This window comes from Vicia villosa, linkage group LG4 (genome assembly GCF_029867415.1).
Source record: "Vicia villosa cultivar HV-30 ecotype Madison, WI linkage group LG4, Vvil1.0, whole genome shotgun sequence".
Taxonomy (NCBI): Eukaryota; Viridiplantae; Streptophyta; class Magnoliopsida; order Fabales; family Fabaceae; genus Vicia; species Vicia villosa.
Genome location: NC_081183.1, coordinates 57,767,487 through 57,789,013, shown reverse-complemented (window position 1 = coordinate 57,789,013; position 21,527 = coordinate 57,767,487). Strand labels below are relative to the sequence as shown.

Sequence of the window (21,527 nt, the reverse complement as noted above, 5' to 3'; positions counted from 1 at the left end):
GTCCAAATGGACAAAGGGAAAATAGCGGAAACATAAACATGATGAGTGATAAAATGAAGCATAAAGCGAGAAATATAAAGAGCAATATAATAAAGTGCAGAAATTAAAGTCAATTGTTAATTGTTAGCAAGATGACCATCTTGAAACTTGTCAAGTATATCATCGGTGTTAGTAATAAAGATCGATGGTGAGTGAATGATGACCTCGGGTTTAAATTCAATGAAAGTTCATCAGAAGCTTGATAGAATCATAACGACTACACGATAAACTTCCATAAGTCTTAAACCAACCGCACACAATCTCTGCCATATTTGATCTTTTTTCGATTCAAGACAATGAATGTTGCGCAATGTTAAGCAGATCGCAAAGTAACTTATATAGAAGTTACCCTACAACGAAGCCGGTCAATATTTTTTGTGCTAATGCATGCGAGAGAAACAATATGTAGATCGTTCTCCGAAAGCAATACCGCACGAAAACAAAATAGGTAGCGGTCTCATCTTCATCAAGAATCCAAAAGAATTCGAATGATATCAAATATTTTCATCGACCAAAATAAAAGAAATAAAAGATGGAATCACATTCAAAGGTTCCTTCCATCTTCAAGTTCAATCACTTAATGTTGCGGATTAGGATTCTCATCCCATCAACGCCCTAAGTCCATTGACTTTGAAGAGGAAATAGACCTCTAAACTTGTAATTCAAAGAAAATATAAAAAAAATGGAGTAAGAGAGGAATTATAACCAAAAATAAATTAAAAAAGGCAAAACAACACATTCTGCCTGCAGGAAATCGATTTCCTGAGTGCAGTTTTTCAAATCTGGCGCAAACAGAGTGTGGAAATTGATTTACCTCTGTAGGAAATTGATTTCCTGAGCGTAGTTTAAAAAAAAACAGCATTAGAAGCACAAAACCTTGGTTAAATATATCAACAAACACCTTATGATCTTGGATACCAATGTGCACAAAATTTTCATCAATTCACCATCAAATAACATTCAAATAACACCATAGATGTAACACACATAATCAAAAAAGGATCACATCTTGAAGAATGGATATGGATCTAGGAATTTACCAATTCTTGCATAAACTTTGAATTAACTTCAATAACAACTACCAAATGCTTTGATCTACCGAAAATTCATGAAGAAAGAGTGTTTGGATGGAGGTTTAGCTCAAAGATTAGTGAGATTCAATGTGAATCTCACTAACTTTTTATGGAAGAAGAGCTTTGAGTGATTTGGGAGAGAATGAGAAGAGAAATTGCAAGAGTTTTTTTGGCTTTCTAAGCTTGAGAAATGAATGAGAGAAGACCTCTATTTATAGAACTGGAAGGGAGGGTAGTGGCAAATTGGTAATTGTCTCTTGGAGATTAATTTGAATTTAATTGGTAAAAATGGTGTTAAAATCGGGTTCATGAAGGAAATTAAATATGGAAATGATGTGGAATATTGGTAATGACAATGAATAATCAAGGAAATGTGATTGGTGCCAAAATGATGTCATGTTTCCCTCTTTTTTTTTCAAATTTCGTCCATGGAAATCGATTTCCTCAGCAAAATTTTCAAAAAAAATTCTTTTTTGAACTGCTTTGGTTCTTACTCGATCTCTTACCTGTAAAACACAAACAAAAGAAACAAAATGCATATTTTTAGATTTTGGTTAGTATAAAACAAATTAAACAAACATGGGCGCTTGATGGTTCCCCTCTTAGACGAAGTGAGCATAACACCAAAAAATGAAATCTCAAGATTGTGATCTTGATTGACAATTGACATGCAAATGATGTATGATTTTAAGGTAAAAAATTGGAGTATGACACAATGAATACTTTTGGTTGATTGAATAATTAAAATGGATTTAGAAGATGGTTTGTGAAACTGAATATGGACATTTGGATAAACGGTTTGCAATTGGACCAAGGTGCTGTTTTCACAAAGAAATTGAAGTGATCAATGTATCCATCAAGGTAAACCCACTTTCAAATGTTCTCAAAGAAACTAAAAACTTTTAAGAACCTCTTTATGGAAAAGGTAAAACAACAAAATGGTGCTTAGGTGGTGTTTTCACAAAGAAATTGAAGTGATCAATGTATCCTTCAAGGTAACCCACTTTCAAATGTTCTCAAAGAAACTAAAAACTTTTAAGAACCTCTTTATAGAAAAGGTAAAACAACAAAATGGTGCTTCATTTCAATAACGTAAGTTGTAAGTTCTATTATTCCTTCGTGAATTGAAAATTAAATATACATCTACATTTTTTTTATATATACATATGATGAAACAACAATGTTATTGGCATTGGCTTCCGCCATGCACTTCAACAACACACATAATTACATATAGTTGGGGCCAGATTATCACGATAGTATTAGACGCAGAATCTCTCCTGATAACTTGAATGACTTCTCTGTTTCTTCCAGACAATGATTCTTCTCTTCTCGAGTCCATTCCTAAAAAGAAACAACAAAAATTACCCAAGTTATATTCATAACCATAGCTGAAAATTTGAAAGCTATCATGTTACTCTTTGCGGTCAATACATGAAGCATTATTAGAAATAAACTTATAATATGCAAATGATTAAGAGTTTTCAAAAAAATATACTTCAGCAACTTTATTCAGTTTGTCTCTAACATTCTGCAACAACTGTGAAAGGTCACCATCCCATTTATAGAACTCCAAACCATGGTTGTTAAGTAACTGACTAGCAATCTGTTAAAAGTAAAAAAAAATAAGGATATCAAATGCATAGGCAACAATTATTATTAGTTTTTGTCGCATCAGGTGAAAATGACTGAAAACATCCAATGCATATATACTGAATCTTACTTCATACTAATATAAAGAGGATCTATAGTGCAGTACTGATGATGAAACTTTACATATCTACCCAAAAGTAGCAAAAGACCCTACTTATGCCTAAAGCTTGTAATTAGTTATTTCTGTTTAACGTTTTTTGGTTAAATGGAGACTAATATTAGAAAATATTTTACTCAATTGCATTTCTGGATTCAGCTGTTCTGCAGTTGAAATTTCTAAACAGGTTTTAATCAAAATCAAGGGTGGCAAACGGGCATGTCCGCCCCGCAAACCACAGGTGGAGCGGGGGCGGGCAAAGTTAATGGTGCGGGTTTAAAATCTTGATCCACCTTGTAAAAAATAAGGGCGGGCAAGGAGGGCCTGCTTACACTGCCCCTTTTAAGCCAAACTATGCAAAAATTTATGTTAATGCTTCAATCATGCTTCAGAAACTGCTTTGGACTGAAAAGTTCATTTTTCATGATAAAGTGGGAATGTCGTGACATTCTTGTACATACTCTATGCTTCATATCTGTCAGTATCAAATACTGTGTTTGGTGGTGGTACATTTAGCATGCCAATTGTACCACCACCAAACACAGTATTTGATACTGACAAATATGAAGCATAGAGTATGTACAAGAATGTCACGACATTCCCACTTTATCATGAAAAATGAAAATATTGCTTTATAAAGTGTCATAACGTTAATCATGAAATGAAATTCAAGTAATGGCCTGCAAAAAATACAGAGCTAAAGATGTAGTAAATATAATCAATGTGATACTCAAACATGATATAAGCACTTTTAGCATTTGTGCAAACGGTTACCTTCTTCCCAATCATTCGACCGCCAGCTGAATGTGCAAAGTAGATGTTGTAAAAGTGACAAATGAAAGCCTGAGGGTCGTTCTGAGACAAATCTGTAAGATACTGGGCATAGCTAAGACCAGGAGATGAAGGTTCAGGAATGGTATAACCTTGCTCCTTGAACCACTCCAAATCTTTGTCCAAACTTGCCGACCTCTCCAAACCAGTATTTTTGAATTCAGCATCTGCACGCCAAACACAACCACCAGCCAATTAGATTATCAAATTAGCTGAGAACATTACTAATGCTAACTCAAAACCTCTGAGAGATATGTTGAAGTAGTAACAAATAAACACATATGACAACAAGAAACACTCAGAAAATAAATCAATGTGGACTAATAACAAGAGCTAAACATCAAAAAGCTTAACGATACACCTAAAGAAAGAATAACATCCAACAGTTTTATAGTTGTTTTGTATTAATCCAATCCCAAACAAAGCCTCGAGATAATCAAAATGCTGCAAATTCAATCTTTGCTGCAAATCCAACTATATAAAAAACAGTAGGAAAAAAAAGAAACAAAATGACATTTTCATCTTACAAAGTTCCTATTACTGATTCGAATTTGGGATGGGAGAATTAAGCGCCGGGACGAAGAAGAAACATTCTCAAAGATCATATGATAAACAAGATTTAAGAATCCTTTGCAAATGTAATAAAAGCACAAGTCATAGTTAGAATATGTCAATATGAACCATTGATTTTGTCTAATCTAAATCCAAATAATCTAATTCTAATCACTATTCTCCCTTCAAAATACAGCAGGGTCACCATATATCAAAGGTAAGCGTCCACGGATGGTCTAAAATTTGTCACCGTTAAGTAAAGCCTCTTAAAATATTTGTGAGAGTTAAACAGTGATTAAATAGGGTCTCTAAGGATAAGCCATAAACACATGAAATCAAAATTACTATAATAAAAAAGAGAAATAGAAAATTATAAGAGATAAAGAAATTTACAATAAGGATAAGCAGCATCTTGAACAATCTTATCGAGTGTATCGTAAACAAGCTTGCTATCAACAAGGAACTTCAAGTATCCATCAACAGTAGGTTCCCACTTAGTGACGGCTCTCTCTTCAGGCTTTTCAACTTGTTTCTCACCTTCCTTTGCCTGGTCCTTCGTATGTAACCTCATAGCCACAAACCTCATCTCCTCCACAAACCCCTTCGCCTCACCGGGATGACGCTTCTTCTCCGCCGTCGTGGCAGACACAATAACGGTTTCTTTCCTTGGCATCCTGGGCACCTCGAATGATAACTTCCTTTGAAAGAAGAAATTGGAACGAAATTGACGAGTTTGTGAAACAGAGAGTTGGGGGTTATTGTTTTTATAAAGAAAAAGGGAATGGATTCGGTAAAGAGCTGTTGGTGACGCCATGGAAGAGAGTTGAGTGCACGGAGATGTGATGTGAAACTGAGAAAGAATTAATTAGTATTGGAGATGTGAGAGGCTGGTGCAGTAACCTAGAAGTAACGTTGAAGAAAAAGCGACGATAGATGGAAAATTAATAAAAAAAAGGAATAAATTAAAATAAAGGAGGTGTATTAAATTAAAATAATAATAATGGTGCTTGATTGAGGATAAGTGTTTGAAATGGGGCGTGCCGGTGTTCAGTCTGAGGTCTTGTGTTCTGTGTCTGCCTTCTCCCCTTTCATAGAAGCGAGGGGTAAGGGTTCTAATAACAAAGGATCAGAGAGAATTAAAGGGTATATACGATTACAACCGTAGAATTTTAAACTGTTTTATTGGTTTTTTTTCATAAACTGTTTTCTCATTTTTTTAATTTTAAATTTGTTTGGTTTATATTTTTTAGAATTTAAAAAAAAAAAACTGTTTTAAGTTTTGTTGTTTTTTAAACAATATTTTGCTTTTCAGTTTCTAATATTTATCTATTGCTACAACTAAAAAAACACGGAAAACTCTAATTTTTTTTAATACTAATGCGTATAAAAGTATATAAACGGTATATTTATTAAAATGAAAATTTGATGTAATATAATTATTTAAATAAATAAATAAAATGAAAAATACATAAACTGTCACATAATTAATATTAAAAAAGTTGAATATTTAAAATTAAAACGATTGAAAGAAAATTTTTACATTTCCCTTCATATATATTGTTTAAATAATTCATTTAGTTTTAATTTATCTTTTGACAAAATAGAGTATATTGAGTCTCTTGTAAATGTTTATATATAATTGAATTCATTAAAAATTTCACTCAAACCAATCACCATTAAATAATGGAGTGTGTTTAGGAAAGTTCTATTGTAAAAAGTGTGTTTAAGTTTTTTTTTTTTTTAAATAATTTATCTGTAAATATGAGTTAGACTTTGATGTCATTTGTTGGATATGTGACTTCATATATAAGAGATGGGTGATTTGTAGAAGTTTGAAAATGAAATCTATTTTAATATATAAAAATCAATTACCACTAAATTCCCTTAATTACCCTAATCACAATCAATTTAAGATGGTTTTACATACCCCTGAGAGTAATTACACAACTAATAATCATTACATTCCAACCACTAATTTAATGCAAATCTTTTTTATTGGAACACGCTTTTTTTATTGCATCTGTGCATTTTCATTGGGTCATGCAGACATAGAGCCAAGTGAAGTCTGCATAATTTCAAATTTGCATACCCTTTTCCATTCCTCCCATTCAATTTCGTTTGCCTCTTGAATCCTATAATAACTACATAATGCATCTCTCATTCACAAGTTCAATCTCTCCTTCAACCCTAAACCCATTTGCTTTATTCCATACACAACAGTATTTTTAATGCTTTTACGGTTTAGTGTATTGGGAATTGTTGAACCATTGTATGAGTCCATATATCTATCTCTTTGCATCACCTTTTCTTCTTTCATTCTCTGTTATTTATTTCCACCTTCTTCATTCTTTGCATTCTTAATTTTTTATTCTCTTCCTTTGCTCCTCATTCACTGCTCTGCCATCATTCAGTTGCTCTGCTTAACTTCAGATCTTACTATTCTGCATATCTACGAATTTGATTTTCAATTTTAATTTCTGATTCTCTAATATAATTTTTGTTTGTTTCAGGATTTTAAATTCAGATATGTGAAGTCAAATTTTTGTTTTGCTTTATAATAGATTTGTGATTTGCACCATCATCTGCATTCAGTTTCCTTACCTTTAATTCATTAATGTATTTTTTTTGCAGTGACAAAGAGTGGATCAAGGACATTAACGACCACAAAGAAACGCGGAGTTGATTTAATGTGATAAGAAAGAGAGTATGGTGTTTACTTGATTTTATTACAATAGAGAAGATATAAATCGAAAAAATGATTTTGGATTGAAATAATCACTTTTTATAAGTGTTTTTGGAGATAAAAAGTAATTTTTACGTTGGTGCACACAAAATTTACATCACTGCATTCTCTTTCTTTTCTCATGGTTACTTTTTTTATTTATTTTTCTTTAATTTTTAATTAAATGGTGAAATGTCATTTCTTATTTGATTTGAAAAATTCAATATAAAAATAATTCGGATTATTTTTATTAATTATTATTGTTAATTAAGAGTCGTTAGTTTTAATTATTAAGATTTAGTTTTTTTAATAAATAAAGTGAAAGGTTTTAATTTTCCCACTTTTTTTCTAAACTCTTAACTTTTCATTTTTCTACATTACTCTTATTTTATTTTTTTGAAAAAGAAAAAAAAATATGAGAAATAGAAAGTGGAAAAGTTTAATTACAGAGCATTCCATTGAGACAGAGAGATATATTTTGTTTATTTTTTATTTTTATTAAATATTTTGTTATATTATATGAGTATAGAAGGAGTATTATCTTCTAAATATTGCTTTAAAAATTTAGGGTGTTATTATATATATTAATTTTTAATATATAAGACCATCAAATTATCTATTATCTATATAAGAAAATCAATAGGCGATTTAAGGTCATTTTTCATACCCTAATTATCTCATTAATCTCTAAACAATTTTTAGGGTCTATATCAATAATGACATTAATCCACAGAATCTTTTTACGGCTATATAATTAACATTCTTAATTATTTGTTTTTTTTCCAAAAATTGCAATTGCCTTTTGGTATTGAATGAGAATATGAAAAATGAATGAGAATATGAAAAAAAAAAGACAATAATTGAATGAGAATATGAAAATATTAATTGAATGATAATAAGAAAAATATTTATTCAATGATAATAAGAAATCGGAAGGCAATAATTTTTTATAAATGAATATTTTACAAAAACATGGACAATAACAATAGGTGAATACACAAAATTCACAAGATATTTTGGTCCTATAAAAATGGATTTAATAAATTAAGTATGATTTTTTATAAATTTATTTTAAAAAAATATCATAAATTAAAAAAAATAATTATATTTAATATTATGACTTAATACAAGAAAAAAAATACTTAACTCCTTCTAATAAGAATTTCTGATGATTAATTTTGATTTCAAACTAATAGATAAAAAATATTTATTTAATATTTGATCTAAATTATCTTAAAATAATTGGAATATTCTTACATTACCACTCATAAATTTATATTAGTAAAAAATCATGTTAAAAGATGCAAAGTAATAGGTTTGAACTGCTATATTATATAATTATTAAATTATATTAATCAATATAATCAAAATATAATATGGTATAATCCATATTTTTTTTAATTTTCTTATATATGTAATTCATATAAATACTTGTTAATAAAACGTTAAATTAATTAATCAATTTTATTTTGATTTTCAAATTTGTTTTTGATTTAGAGTGTCAATTTTATAGGCAACAATAATTTGCTTCTATAAAAATTATTTCAATCAATTAAGTATGATTTCTTTTATAAATTTTTTAAACAAAAATATCATATACCTGATAAAAAATGATATATATTATTATTACATGATACAAATAAAAATAAAATTGACATGAAAAAATGTTAGCATTTATTTATGATAAGATGTTAACATTTATTCTAAAAGTTGATACATATATTTGTTTTTATTAAAAAACATGAGAAAATTATGATTGATGAATAAACAAATTTTGTTATGAAAGACACTTTTTATATTTAAAACAAAAGGCCAAGATATCAACTATTATATATTTATTTACTATTTATAAAAATATTATATATAAGTAGTGTACATCCTCATATTTAATTCTTTAAAAAAAACTTTTAATATATTTAATTGAAAAAAATGGGTACATGAATTTCACGGGAGAGTTTAAAATTGGGATTGCAATTTTCTCACGTAAAATTTTAAAAGGAAGGATAAGATTTCACGGGAGAGTTTGACTACGATTCTCTCATATAAAAATTTCACCAAAAATAAAGTGTCTTCATGGTTCGGAGTACCATCTTAAATTCCAATAAATTAAATATATGATTCACTGAAGTTCAATGGAGAGTTAAAAAGGATTAGGATTTGATTTAATTCATAAATTAAATATGATTTTTCAATTTATTTATTTCAATCTAAATTAAAAATTAACTACACACAAATAATTATAAAATGCATTAAATTTACTTTCTTTGTTTTTCATGAAAAACACAATTTTAATGCTAATAAAATTCATCTTTAATTTTTCTTAACCATCATTAATTACAGTTCCAAATGATAACGAATAAACTATGTAGTATAAATTAGACAAGCATAATGAATAAGCTTCCAATTAAATTATTATCATTTTTATTATGTGACTCTTTACGTGCCAAATATTTATGTTTCAAATAATTCAAGCATGTTTCGTTTCTTTTTCCAATTTAATTATTTTGATTCTCAATGTTAATGGTAGCTAACAAGTCTTAAATGCATTATTACTTTAAATATTAATCATATATAATCATATTTGACCTGAAGTCTTTTTCCAAACCCTATTATACTTCCAACAGTTTTTCTCGGTTAAAGAAATTAACATATTGGAAACAGAAAATTAACCTTTTGAATTCCCACTCTATTCATTCATCAAATTTTTGTTTCGATTTATAGTAGATTTATGATTCCCACCAACCTCTGCGTTTGGTTTACTTGCCTTTTATTTATTAATGTATTTTTTTCAGTGACAAAGAGTAGAAAATTTGACTGCATCAAAGGACATTAACAAAAAAAAAAGTGGAGATGGTTCGATGGGAGAACAGTCTCATTTTTCATTAAATTTTCATAATAATCAACATTAAGAGCTTATTAATAACAATTATACATTAATCAACCTAATAAAAATCAATTATACATTAATCAACCTAATAAAAATATTATGTTGAGTTAACAGTCCCAAATTATTAATCATAGCAATAATAATATTTTTAAAATTAATATATAATAATAATAATATCTCTAAAAGTTATTTATGGCTAAAAAAATTCACACGATTAACTTTTTTTTTGTTTTCCAATCCTAATTTATTTAATAAAATATTAAATAGTTTTATTTTATTTTATCGCAATAAAGGACCCAATAGAGCTAGATTTTAGTTCTAGTAGGTTTTAGTTGTAGGTGGTAATAATTAATAGTCTTTTTTAATTAGAAGTTTGAAGAAAATGTAATTGGGAATATGTAGTTTTAGGTGATAATAATTAGTCTTCTTTTTTAACATTTGCAATTATTAATATTTTTTAAGAAATAATTGATTTACTATTATAATAACTACTATGATAATAAGAAAATCGATGTCTACCAAAATTAATTTCATGTCCAAGTTTAAACAAATATTTTAATCCGATTTTCATGCCTTCAATTGTCTTTTTTCATCATCAACTCATATTAGCATGCCTTATGTCTTTAATATTTGACAATATCTAAAAACAATCATTATTTCTTTTGCATCCTACAAGTTTTCCAATCAATTCAAATATCTAAAAGTAATCATTACGGTTAATTAATCATAAAAAAATGAAATTCATATAACTCTCTACCTTCCATACAATATCAACAAATATATAGTACCTTGACATAATTCAAATTCAAATAGAGGAATCAATATAAAATAATTGTAAATAAACATACAAAAAAGATTTTGTATAGAATTAAAAATTAAAAATTAAATGCATATAACACCTTTCAATACGCATTATTGTATCTTTCCTATTGAAAATAGTTGACATTGCTTCTAATTTATATTCATTTCTTTAATATCTATAAAAAAAATATTTGACATTAATTCTAATTTATATTCATTTCATTAAATATATCAAATATAAAGAAAGAGTTGGTATATAAATCTTTTTCTGTCAAGATTATAAATAAAATTATAAGTTATTTTTTATTTAATAAATGTTCTATTTTTGTTATTGGATATGCAATTTGAATTAAATATTTTTGCTGTTTTTATTCCATTACATTAGTATTTTTGATTCGGTATGAGTAGCTAACACAAATATGAGAAATTAACGACATATATGTGATAAGTAACATTAATATTAATAATATACATCTTTTTGTACAAATTTTTCTTTGGTAAATCAAATTAAATATATATTTAAAGTTAAATAATGAGATTTAAATGTGTTGCATTGAATTATAATATGTCATTTCATTATTTTTTGTTTCTTGACTTATATAGATGTTATAATTTTTTTTGCAATTTTTTATTTTGATAATTTAAATTTGCAATTTGAATCATGCTCATAAAAAGGCAGGTAGACATACTAGGGGTGGGAGCCCATAAAAATTGTTGATAATGTGCGTCTGCGGAAAAAAAGGCGGGTAGACATACTAGGGGTGAGAGTCCATAAAAATTGTTGATAATGATAGTACATAATAACTACATTATCTCAATTTTTATTTATTTTTTTACTTTTTATCAAGAACTATATTTTTTCAGAGTTAAAATTGTAATCAACAATAATAATTAATTATCTCTAATATTATTTTAATTTTTATCCAACATAAATATCATCATTGAAAACAACTACAAATTGATAAATTAAATTAATATTGATATGATAATCATCGTTATTGAAGAAATTATTTCGCTTAATTAATATATATTTTAATATAATTCTTTAACTATAACCATATTATATTTATTTAAGGGTAATGCTAACATGTGCCCTTAGGGCACATGTTAAGAGTTAAATGTGGACAAATTTTCTTAAAAAGTGTGCATTGTTTTCATTAAAAGTTGATAATTAATGTGTTTATTACGTTTTCCAATACAAATTTTCTATATTTAGGTTTCTTAACTTGTGCCCCAAGGGCACATGTTAGCTTTATCCTTTATTTAATATTTATACCGACTTTACGTGACCCGTGCGGGCGCACGGGTCCTTTACTAGTCATTTGAAAAATCAAAGGTTGAAAATATTTTGTAAAACATAGAGTAAATAGGCAACGAGAAAGTAAAGGAAATAAAAATATTGGAAAGTAAAAGAGATAATGAAGAAAGAAGAAGAACACCACAAAATTATTGACTACGAGTGTGTTTGGATGAAGCATTTTAATGAGGTAATGTAATGTTTTGAGGGAATTTAAAATGATTTGCACAAAATTTATTGTTTGGATACAAAAATGAAGAATTGTTAAAATGATGGAAATTTATGAAGTATTTTATCTAAGTTAAATTTAATCATTTTGAAATGACACCAAAAACCAAAGAATTTGAAATTTCTCTCATACTCCATAGAATGTATTTGTTACTATTATTTCTTCAAATTTTGCAAATTGGTCCTCATATTTTCCAAAAATTATAAAATTGACCCTAAAAATTTTCAAAAATTTGCAAATTGGTCCTTAATAATTTTTAAATTTTACAATTTGGTCCTTCAAATTTTTAAAAATTGCAAATTGGCCCCTACTTTTTAATTTTTTAATTTGGTCCAAAAAATTTAAATTTTATAAGAAATGACCCCAAAAATCTAACATTGAATTATCTTAATACTCCATCCAAACAAAATAATTTTAAAGAATGGATTTCAATTGAATCATTTCAATTGAATCATTCGAATTGCTTTGAATTTTAAAATCCTTTAAATTTTTCAATTATCTCATCCAAACACACTCTAATTTTAAATTCTTGACAATATCCACTAAACTTTAGGGTTTCTATAAGGATATGCTCATAAACCTCCTTATACAAGGAAATCAAATTTCCAAGCTAACTTTTAATCAAACAATGAGCTGGGCTTAAGGCATATAGTTTCCACACCAAACGGAGATTTTTTCAGCGGTTGATCTTGAACCAAGATGAAGTTTTGAGTTGCCTATCCTCTAAAGCAAACAATGGTTTTATACAGGTGTTAGCTGGAGATTTCGTTTGAAGAAAATATTCTTTGAAGAATTAGAGTTCGAAGAAGGATGGTTTCTGATGACCATTTCTGAGAATAAAATGGCTCCTGGTGGCCATGATTCGAGGATGTTGTTTAAGTTGAAGTGAGGATGATGGAGATCGAAGTTGATTCGAAATAAGTTGTCTTTTGGACTTAAGCATTTTCGTGAAATACAAAGGGTACTGAAGCTTTGCGTATTTCGTGGCATTCTCATTTTAGATCACGTTGCCACGTATCGAAAGAGAACTCGGGCGAGAAGATTTGAATTTCGAAATATTCTGTGTAACCGATCAAGGACAGATGGCCCCCAAGGATGCGAAGTGTATGCATGTGAAGCAACATGGCATTTCATTAGCGTAGGACCGTTAGGGTCGAATTAGTATAAATAAGGGTCTTAGTATTAGGATCCAGTGTGTTCATTTTGTACAAATCACTCACAAAATTACTCAAGTATCAAGTGTTAAGAGAAAGAGTTCGCTGAGAAATGTACGTATGACACCAACACCATTTTAAATAGAGTTGTATTTTCCTTTATTCAAGTATCTTTCCAATTATTTTATCTTTCGTTTGATTTTTATTCGAAGCACTTTACATTCCTGCATTTAACATTCTTGCACTTATATTCTTGTATTTTACGCTTCTGCAATTTACATTTCTTTTATGTTTCTTTCGAAGTTATATTTATGTGTATAACAAGTTTATTTCACATGATTAGTCATATGATCACATCCCAAACAAGTTTCGAAGCAAGAACTAACAAATACGAACCAAATTATATCAAAAGACAATTGTTTGACTATGTCCTAGGATCAATCTAGTCGATCCTGCGAGTAACCAAAATATATTTTATAGTTTGGAAGACTAGCGGTTGTTTACCGGAAATCACCGTAAACAAATTGGCACGCCCAGTGGGACAGTGACAACCAGATTGTCATTAATTTGTTGTTTTGTTTTTGTCTAGAAAATATCAAGACCTTGTATGAACCTTAGGAACGGTAAATTAACCAACACTGCACAACCGATTCCTAAACGAAGGTACAACAAGGAAATAGTCAATATGGCCAGTGGAGGGGGAGATCAAGATCCCCCACAAGGGTCAGGAACAGTAGCGGCAAATACTACGCACGTTTCGACTTCTACACAAGGAGCGCAGGATATACCAGGGTCGACAGGATCTGCAGCCATAGGTAGTTCCCAGGCTATGCCCGAAAATACATCAGGACCAACGGGGACTGTCCCAGTCTCCAGTTCGACTTCCATGCCTCCGTTTACAGGCACAAACGAGATACCACATTTCTCGACAAATGCCGCAAGTCAATTACATACCCCAGGACCATCCTCATCCGCTTTCGAGGGTTGGAGGCCTAACAATCCTTATGGAATGCTGTATTCGTATATGGCGGGATTACGAGGGGCGGGACCCACATATACTGCACCTAACACAACGGCGTTTTCGCCTAATGTCGGTTCGATAGGTCGAAGCGCACAAAACACAGGCCCTTCAGGCCAAATGCCTCTCTTAACTACCAATAGTCAAGCAGCATTTAGGCAGGAAATGGATGCAAGTAACCATGATATGCTAGGTGTTCTTGCAAGAGAATTGGGGTCAATCTTTAATCCATTAGTGGCAAACATTACCAGGACTAACCAGGATAATGTTGAAACATACCAAAAGATATCTTCACAAATAGGTCGAATGACAGATTTTTTAGGAGTCCCTCAAACTGGGAGAAGAAATAACCAGTCCACCCATCGAGAAGGCGACCCAATCCTAGAACAAGTTCGAAATGCAGTTCCACCACCTAGGCAAACACCCGTCGAAACAAACCAGGTGATAGATTTAAAAACTCAAAATCAAGGGACCAACACTGGCCAACAACCAGTTCCCCAACAGCCGCCTATGGTAGTCGTAGTAGGAAGGAACGAACATCCAGACGAAGTTGTACACAGGGTTATGAGAGACAATATGGCAACAGAAAATAATCTCACCGCCATGATAGAAAGAATTATGGCTAATAACGGCCTCAGCACTGGATTTCGACGTCCAAATTACACTTCCCCTATAGCAGAATATATTATGCAAACGGAATTACCAAGGGGTACCAAAGTACCCAAGTTTACGAAATTCTCGGGAGATACTAGTGAATCGACTGTGGAACACATAGCCCGATACTTGACAGAGGCTGGTGATCTAGCAGGCAATGAAGATTTGAGAATTAAGTATTTCCCAAGTTCGCTAACGAAAAATGCTTTCACATGGTTCACTACCTTACCTCCAAATTCCATAGATGCATGGGCCCACTTGGAAAAGATGTTCCATGAGCAATTCTATATGGGCCAGACCAAGATAAGTTTGAAGGAATTGGCTAGCATTAAGAGGAAGTTCACAGAACCTATAGATGATTATTTGAATAGGTTCCATTTGATGAAATCAAGGTGTTTCATTGTGGTTCCAGAACACGAATTAGTCGAAATGGCTGCAGGAGGTCTAGACTATTCAATCAAAAAGAAATTGGATACTCAATATCTGAGGGATATGACTCAACAGGCAGATAGAGTTCGACAAGTCGAACACTTAAAAGCTGAAAAGGCTAGAGCAAATAAGAATTTTAAGAAAGAGAGAGTGTCATATATCGAGGCTGGAGATGCAGAGGACGAACCCTTCGAATATTCATACAGTTTCGAAGAAGTTGAAATAGACTTAGCCGAATTAAAAGAGGCGTCGCCTTACTCCTGCAAATTGCTCACCCCTTCGAATGGAAGAAATCCAGTCGAGAATGACAAAAGTGATAAATTTCCAAAGAAAACTTACACTTTTGACGTCACTAAATGTGATGAGATATTTGATTTATTAGTAAAAGATGGCCAAATGATAGTGCCTCCCAATTCCAAAGTTCCTCCATTGGAGCAACGAAAGAAACGAGGTTTTTGTAAATATCATGGTTTCTTAGGCCATAAAACCTCACAATGCTTTCTTTTCAGGGATTTAATCCAGAATGCTATCAAGGATGGGCGTTTGAAGTTCGCAGATAAGACAAAGAATCTCATGAAAGTTGATGTTGATCCTTTGAACGTCACTGACACAAACTACGATGAACCAGTTGACATCAATATGGTGGATGTGTCTGAAGGTGAAATTGCTGAATGGGAGATGGTTTCAATTGGAAAGCAGGCTACTGAGAGCCTAAATGACAATGCAGTCTTCAATACTGATGTTGAAGAATCCTTCGATGCAGAGATCACTGAAGATCTGAAGGAGAAAACTAGCGAGGCCACTGAAAACCTCAGGGTGAAACTTCAACAGATACATATTTCTGAAGCTCCTCCAGCAGGCGTTAACATGGTCAATGTTAGGCAGCCTTTATCTGAAATAGAGGAACTAGAAAAGTGTCTGTTAAGGGAAAAAGGGAACATTGGAATCCCGCATAAAGTTGAGAGTTTGAAAGATTATCTCTAGAAGTGACATGAGAAAAATTATGGAAGGATGCTAATGTGTCCAAGATGCTCGATTATGCTGAATCAAAGGGTCCAAGATAACTATGAAAGGGCCCAACGAGAAAGGATGGAACAACCCTGGAGAAGAGGAAACCTATTGGTGAAGGTGTATCCGAGGCCAGAAGATAGCTTGGTGAGTTTCTTGGTTAGGTGTCACAAGGAAAATACAGAAATTCTTATGTGTCCCAGATGTGGGGCAGTCTATGACAACCTTATGGCACAATCATTCGAAAGGGTGCTATTCACCACTGGTTGGGAGTCTCAAGGCCTTCGTCCCAACATGTATGTGTTCGACAATCGAACACCATCAAAGGGGCCTGATAATCCTCATCCTAGAGCTCGAAGGGTGACATTCAAACTTCCCGTGGACATACCCACGGATAGATGGACACAAGCTGGTGCAAGAAATCACAAATGGCGAAGCTGGGACCAAGGTGGGCAAACTGCAATGGCATATAGAAAGCAGTTCCAGGCATCAAATCAAGAGACATACAGGTTGGAAAATTACAAAGGAAGAAACCAAATGTCCAGATCTCAATGGAGAAGACACTAAAGAATGAAGAAAGCTCAGAAAGAATACAAGGCTAAGGAGGCTAGAGATTCTAGCAGCACTACAATTCCAATGAAGGGGGAAAGGACAAGCAAACCTCCGGTGGAACGCAAGTTATTCAGTTCTGAAAACGAGAAAGAAGAAGAAAGAATGCAGTCTAGTCCTTGGAAAGAAGATGATAGGTGTTATACCCCAAAATTTGCCCACATATTTTTCAAGAAAACTCCAATCTGAAAATTAAGGGTCTCATATAATCATGGATTATTTCAACAAATATCCTAACATATGAAACACTTAGTTTTTAGAATTTTTTGTATACAGTAATTTGGCCTGCAGTTGAATTTATTCTTACGCAAACGCCAAATACTGTTTATTACTTCACACATGCTATTTATTTATTTACAGATAAATGGTACTGACACAATTGGTACAGAGTTAAATCTTTTTGCAGGCGCAGAATCAGGAAACTCAGACTGTACTGGTAACAAGTAGATTATTATTATCTTTTGTTTCCCACTAATTTTTGTATTATATTCCATTATTTGCAAAAATCTTTTCAAATCTCTTTTTTCAAAAATCAAATCTCTCCTTTTTCCAACACTATCATACACTTTCTTTCAAATCTTACTTCCACTCAAATTTTCCTTTTGTACGGAATCACATCATTCCCCAACGTCTCTTTCCTTCTTTCCATTCTATAAATACCTCTCATTTTCTTTCATAAAATCTCACATCAAATTCCAATTCATCTTTCAAATTCCTATCTTCATAATCCATCCTTTCTCTTCTTCCCTGACAAGAATGGCAAAGTGGATAGAGACACTGTTTCTTACAGTCATCACCATTGCTACGGTGATCATGACTTTCTTCTGCCTGCATAGTCCTGAGGAGTGTGGACCTGCAATGGTTATGCTCCCAATCATCTACATGTTATTGTTCATAGCATGGGTCATTAATCGTCATTCTTAAAATTTGCCGTATTTCTTATTTCTTAAATGTACCGTTTATTCGTCGTACTGTTCAATATAGTATGTGATATTTGTACTGTCAGTATTAAATGTTGTACTATTTGTCATAATATTGCTTAATTACTAAGATAATATTTTGTGTGTTTTCTGCCAGTCAAATATTCCTATTTCTGTGCATTAAATGATTTTCAGGGTTATTATCGGTAATTTTGCCCGCATACCGTAAATATTAGTTATTTATTATGTCTGTGTTTTTCTAACAAGTCATGTAAATAAACTTTCATTTTTCACATAAAACAAAAACAAAAAACAACAAAAAAGAAAATTAACTTTGACTGTTGATTTTTCACTCTAACTGCTACGTCAATACCTGAACAGTCAGTCGACAGCCAAACTGCTGGCAGTACAATTCTCAGTGTTTTGTACCATCAATCAAATCAATCTTTCACAATTCAAAATTCCAAGATCTTTGTGCTAGAAGTCTTCTGAATATCACGCGATTAGCAGAGACTCAACACTGCACAAAAATCAGGTACGCTTAACTGTCTCCTACACAAACAGTCCCTAATCAGGGTTTTTCTTGTTTTTACAGGAGCAACAAGTTTTTGAGAGCTCAAATGGATTTCATACACATCCATATATCTCAAAGTACCATCATACAAATTTTCAAACTTCAATTCACTCAGACGCACCGTCAGCAGCTCAAACAGTCAACAGACGACCCGTTTGACCAAAAAAGTCAACAGACAGTCAAAAATGAATTTTTTTGTCAAAGTCCATATTTTGTCAAAGGATTCATCATTTGATCATTGGATGATCATAATTCATCAAGGAAAGATCAAAAATCAACAAAACCCTAAGATTCAAAATTAGGGTTTTTTGCCTGAAAAGTCAACTCAACTTTGACTGATCATAACTCTCTCATCCTTCATCCAAAAAATTTAAACCAAAGCTTGTTTTGAAGGAAATTCAATTATCTTTCAAATGCCATTGATCCCATGGTCATTGGATTCACCATTTGAAAAATATGATCAAAGACATTACAGGTCATTTTCAAAGTCAACAAAAAGACACTTTTTTCAAAAGGACACACAAGGAGCTTCAAAAATCATTTTGACATGAGACCAAAGACATTGGTTAGAGGACTCTTTGAGGTTTCTAAAAAGTGCAAGATCTCCTTCATATGACAAAAATTGAAGGATTTACACCTTGTTGAAGTTGGCTAAATTTTGGGAAAATGCATGAAATCAACATTGTTCAAAATTGCATTTTTTCCAAATGGGGCCAAGTTTTCAGCATTCAAACATCATTTCCATGATGTTATGGGCCTCCCACGACCAAGACAAAGCCCACATCATTTTTCTCCATTTTTTGATTTAATTTTATCATTTAAGATTAAATTAAAAAGGAAAAAAAGGAAGGATAAATCATAGCTTATTTTCTAAGCTAAAAGCTCACACATGTGGCTTAATTATGCAGCAAGAAAGCTGCAAGGAAAGGCTAAGGAAAGAGCAAGCCAAGGTTGCTTGAGTTCCAAGCTTGAAAGTCAAAATTCAACAAAAGCAATTATTGCTTTTAGCTTCAAATTTAAGCACTCCAAGGCCTATAAATGAAGCTGCATATTTCATAAGCAAAGGGAGCCAAAGAGAGCACGAAAATTATAAGCAAAAGCATAGCAAGAAACTTCATAAATTCTCTCAAAATTCCACAAACTTTGTAATTTTCGTTTTCCATATTCCAATCAATATCAATACAAACAATCACTTCCAATCATCTCCTAAAGCAATATAGAGTAAGAATAAGCTCTTTGTTTGGTCCCATGAGAGTCGTAGCATGTGTATAAAGTGTTACATGAACATAACTCATAACTTTTGTTTTCGTATGCATGCTTAACTAAAATGAAATTTAACTATTTGCATGGACTCATGGCATGATATAGAGTAGGTTTGAGTGATCACATGCAAGCTTTAACGTGGATTTGAAGCTCCACCATTTTTGAGCTTCAAACATGTGAAGCTTTCGTTTTCCATGATAGAGGCTTCAAACGAAAAAACTAACGACGCTATCATGTTCAGAAGGGTCCAATTAGGTGATCTGGGTGGCCTTTGTTTTTTTTTTTATTTTCATTTTGTAGGTCGTTCAAAAGCATGGAAAAAGAAAGAAAAATCCGCAGGAAAATCCGCAGGTAAATCTGCAGCAAAATCCGCAGGTAATATGAAGAAGAAGATGAATAGTAAAGTGGAATCTTTGACCAGCACGCGTGGCAGATTTACTCCCTCTCATTCGTTGGTCAGCAGCATGTGGGTCCCATGTTGGACTCTCCAAATCAGCATAATCACATGTTGTCCCTCTATCCATGTGCATCATGTTACTTTAAATCTGAGCCACAAGATCTCCTAGTAATCTGATCCAACGCATCAAAAAAGCGCAGCCACACCATAACCCATCATAAATGACCACACATGATCACTGCTTTATTTATTTTTCTATTTTATTTTAATTTCTTTGTTAAATTAATTAAAAATAGTTTTAAAAATCCAAAAAATACACAAAAAATATTTTTAGACTTCTAAAATAATATATTATTTTCTGAAATAAAAATATTTTATTTTTCTTCAAAATTTCAATATTTTGCATAATTAATTAGTATATATTTATATATTTGCTTTTTAATTATTCTAACCAATCAAAAAATCCTAAAAAAAATTGTTCTTTGTGTTAAATATTGTTTATATATTATAAACTAATTTTGTACATATTTTGAATAATTTTCTTTTTAAGTTTTAATTATTTGTATAATTATTTGCATAATTATGTTTTAATTAACTTAAATCAATTTCAAAAATTCCAAAAAAATTAGTTTTGTTTTAAAATTAATTAACAAATATTTTGTACATATTTTAAACTTAATTTCTAGGTTTAAATCTATTTTCATCTTTTTTTTTCTCCATTTTAATTTAATTAATCATGCATTAATTATAATTAAAACCAATCATAGAAATTCCAAAAACATGCCTTTTATTTTTCTTGCAATTTAAAATTCCTAGATAAATGTATAGGATGTCAAATTCATGTAAATAGGCTAGTTTACATTTCCTGCACAATCGATGTAATAGCGTAGATTTACTTTCCGCACTTTACATTTCCGCATTTTAATTTCCAGCAAATATAAACTGCGTGTATGTCAAAGATAAAATTGAACCGTTAGATCACTAACTTCAAAGATAAATATCTGAATCCAATCACAATCACACTTGCACCTCTTAAGGTAATCCCTTTTACAATCTTTCAAAATCAAAGTCAAATTCCACTATTTTGAGTACAAAATCGAACCTTGCTTTTATATCCGATGAAAGGATAGATTTTTAAAGGAAATAGGATAAAGACCTTACAACTCAGGGTAGACCTCCTAGTTTGCTTGCTCAAATCAAAACAAAAAAAATTCTCATACACTGTTGTTTTTTCAAAACTTTCAAAAAAGACAATACTTTGTATACATCCAAACACGGATTATTACAAAGTTAACGTTCTTTTCAAAACATCTTTCGAAA

The 21,527-nt window shown here is 31.2% G+C and overlaps 1 protein-coding gene across 2 annotated transcripts; it reads right to left on the bottom strand.

The window, feature by feature from the left end:
• Positions 1 to 2,171: 2,171 nt before the first annotated feature.
• LOC131594838 (heme oxygenase 1, chloroplastic-like) lies at positions 2,172 to 5,351 on the bottom strand. Of its 2 annotated transcripts, XM_058867045.1 has the most exons (4): positions 4,639 to 5,348; positions 3,637 to 3,860; positions 2,611 to 2,718; positions 2,172 to 2,456 (listed from the first exon to the last, which is right to left on the bottom strand). In XM_058867045.1, the coding sequence occupies exons 1-4, from the start codon at positions 5,057 to 5,059 to the stop codon at positions 2,364 to 2,366; spliced, it is 846 nt and encodes a 281-aa protein (XP_058723028.1). In that variant the 5' UTR covers positions 5,060 to 5,348; the 3' UTR covers positions 2,172 to 2,363. The 2 variants fall into 2 exon arrangements, with proteins under 2 accessions (XP_058723028.1, XP_058723029.1); XM_058867046.1 differs by lacking the exon at positions 2,611 to 2,718 and having other exon boundaries at positions 4,639 to 5,351.
• Between the last annotated feature and the right edge of the window lie 16,176 nt (positions 5,352 to 21,527).

Excerpts from the sequence above, each read along its gene's own strand:
- LOC131594838 (XM_058867045.1), bottom strand. The coding sequence starts at position 5,059 with ATGGCGTCACCAACAGCTCTTTACCGAATCCATTCCCTTTTTCTTTAT. Across the intron at positions 2,719-3,636 it reads GTCGAATGATTGGGAAGAAG|ATTGCTAGTCAGTTACTTAA; the intron begins GTAACCGTTTGC and ends TACTTTTAACAG. Across the intron at positions 2,457-2,610 it reads AACTGAATAAAGTTGCTGAA|GAATGGACTCGAGAAGAGAA; the intron begins GTATATTTTTTT and ends GTTTCTTTTTAG.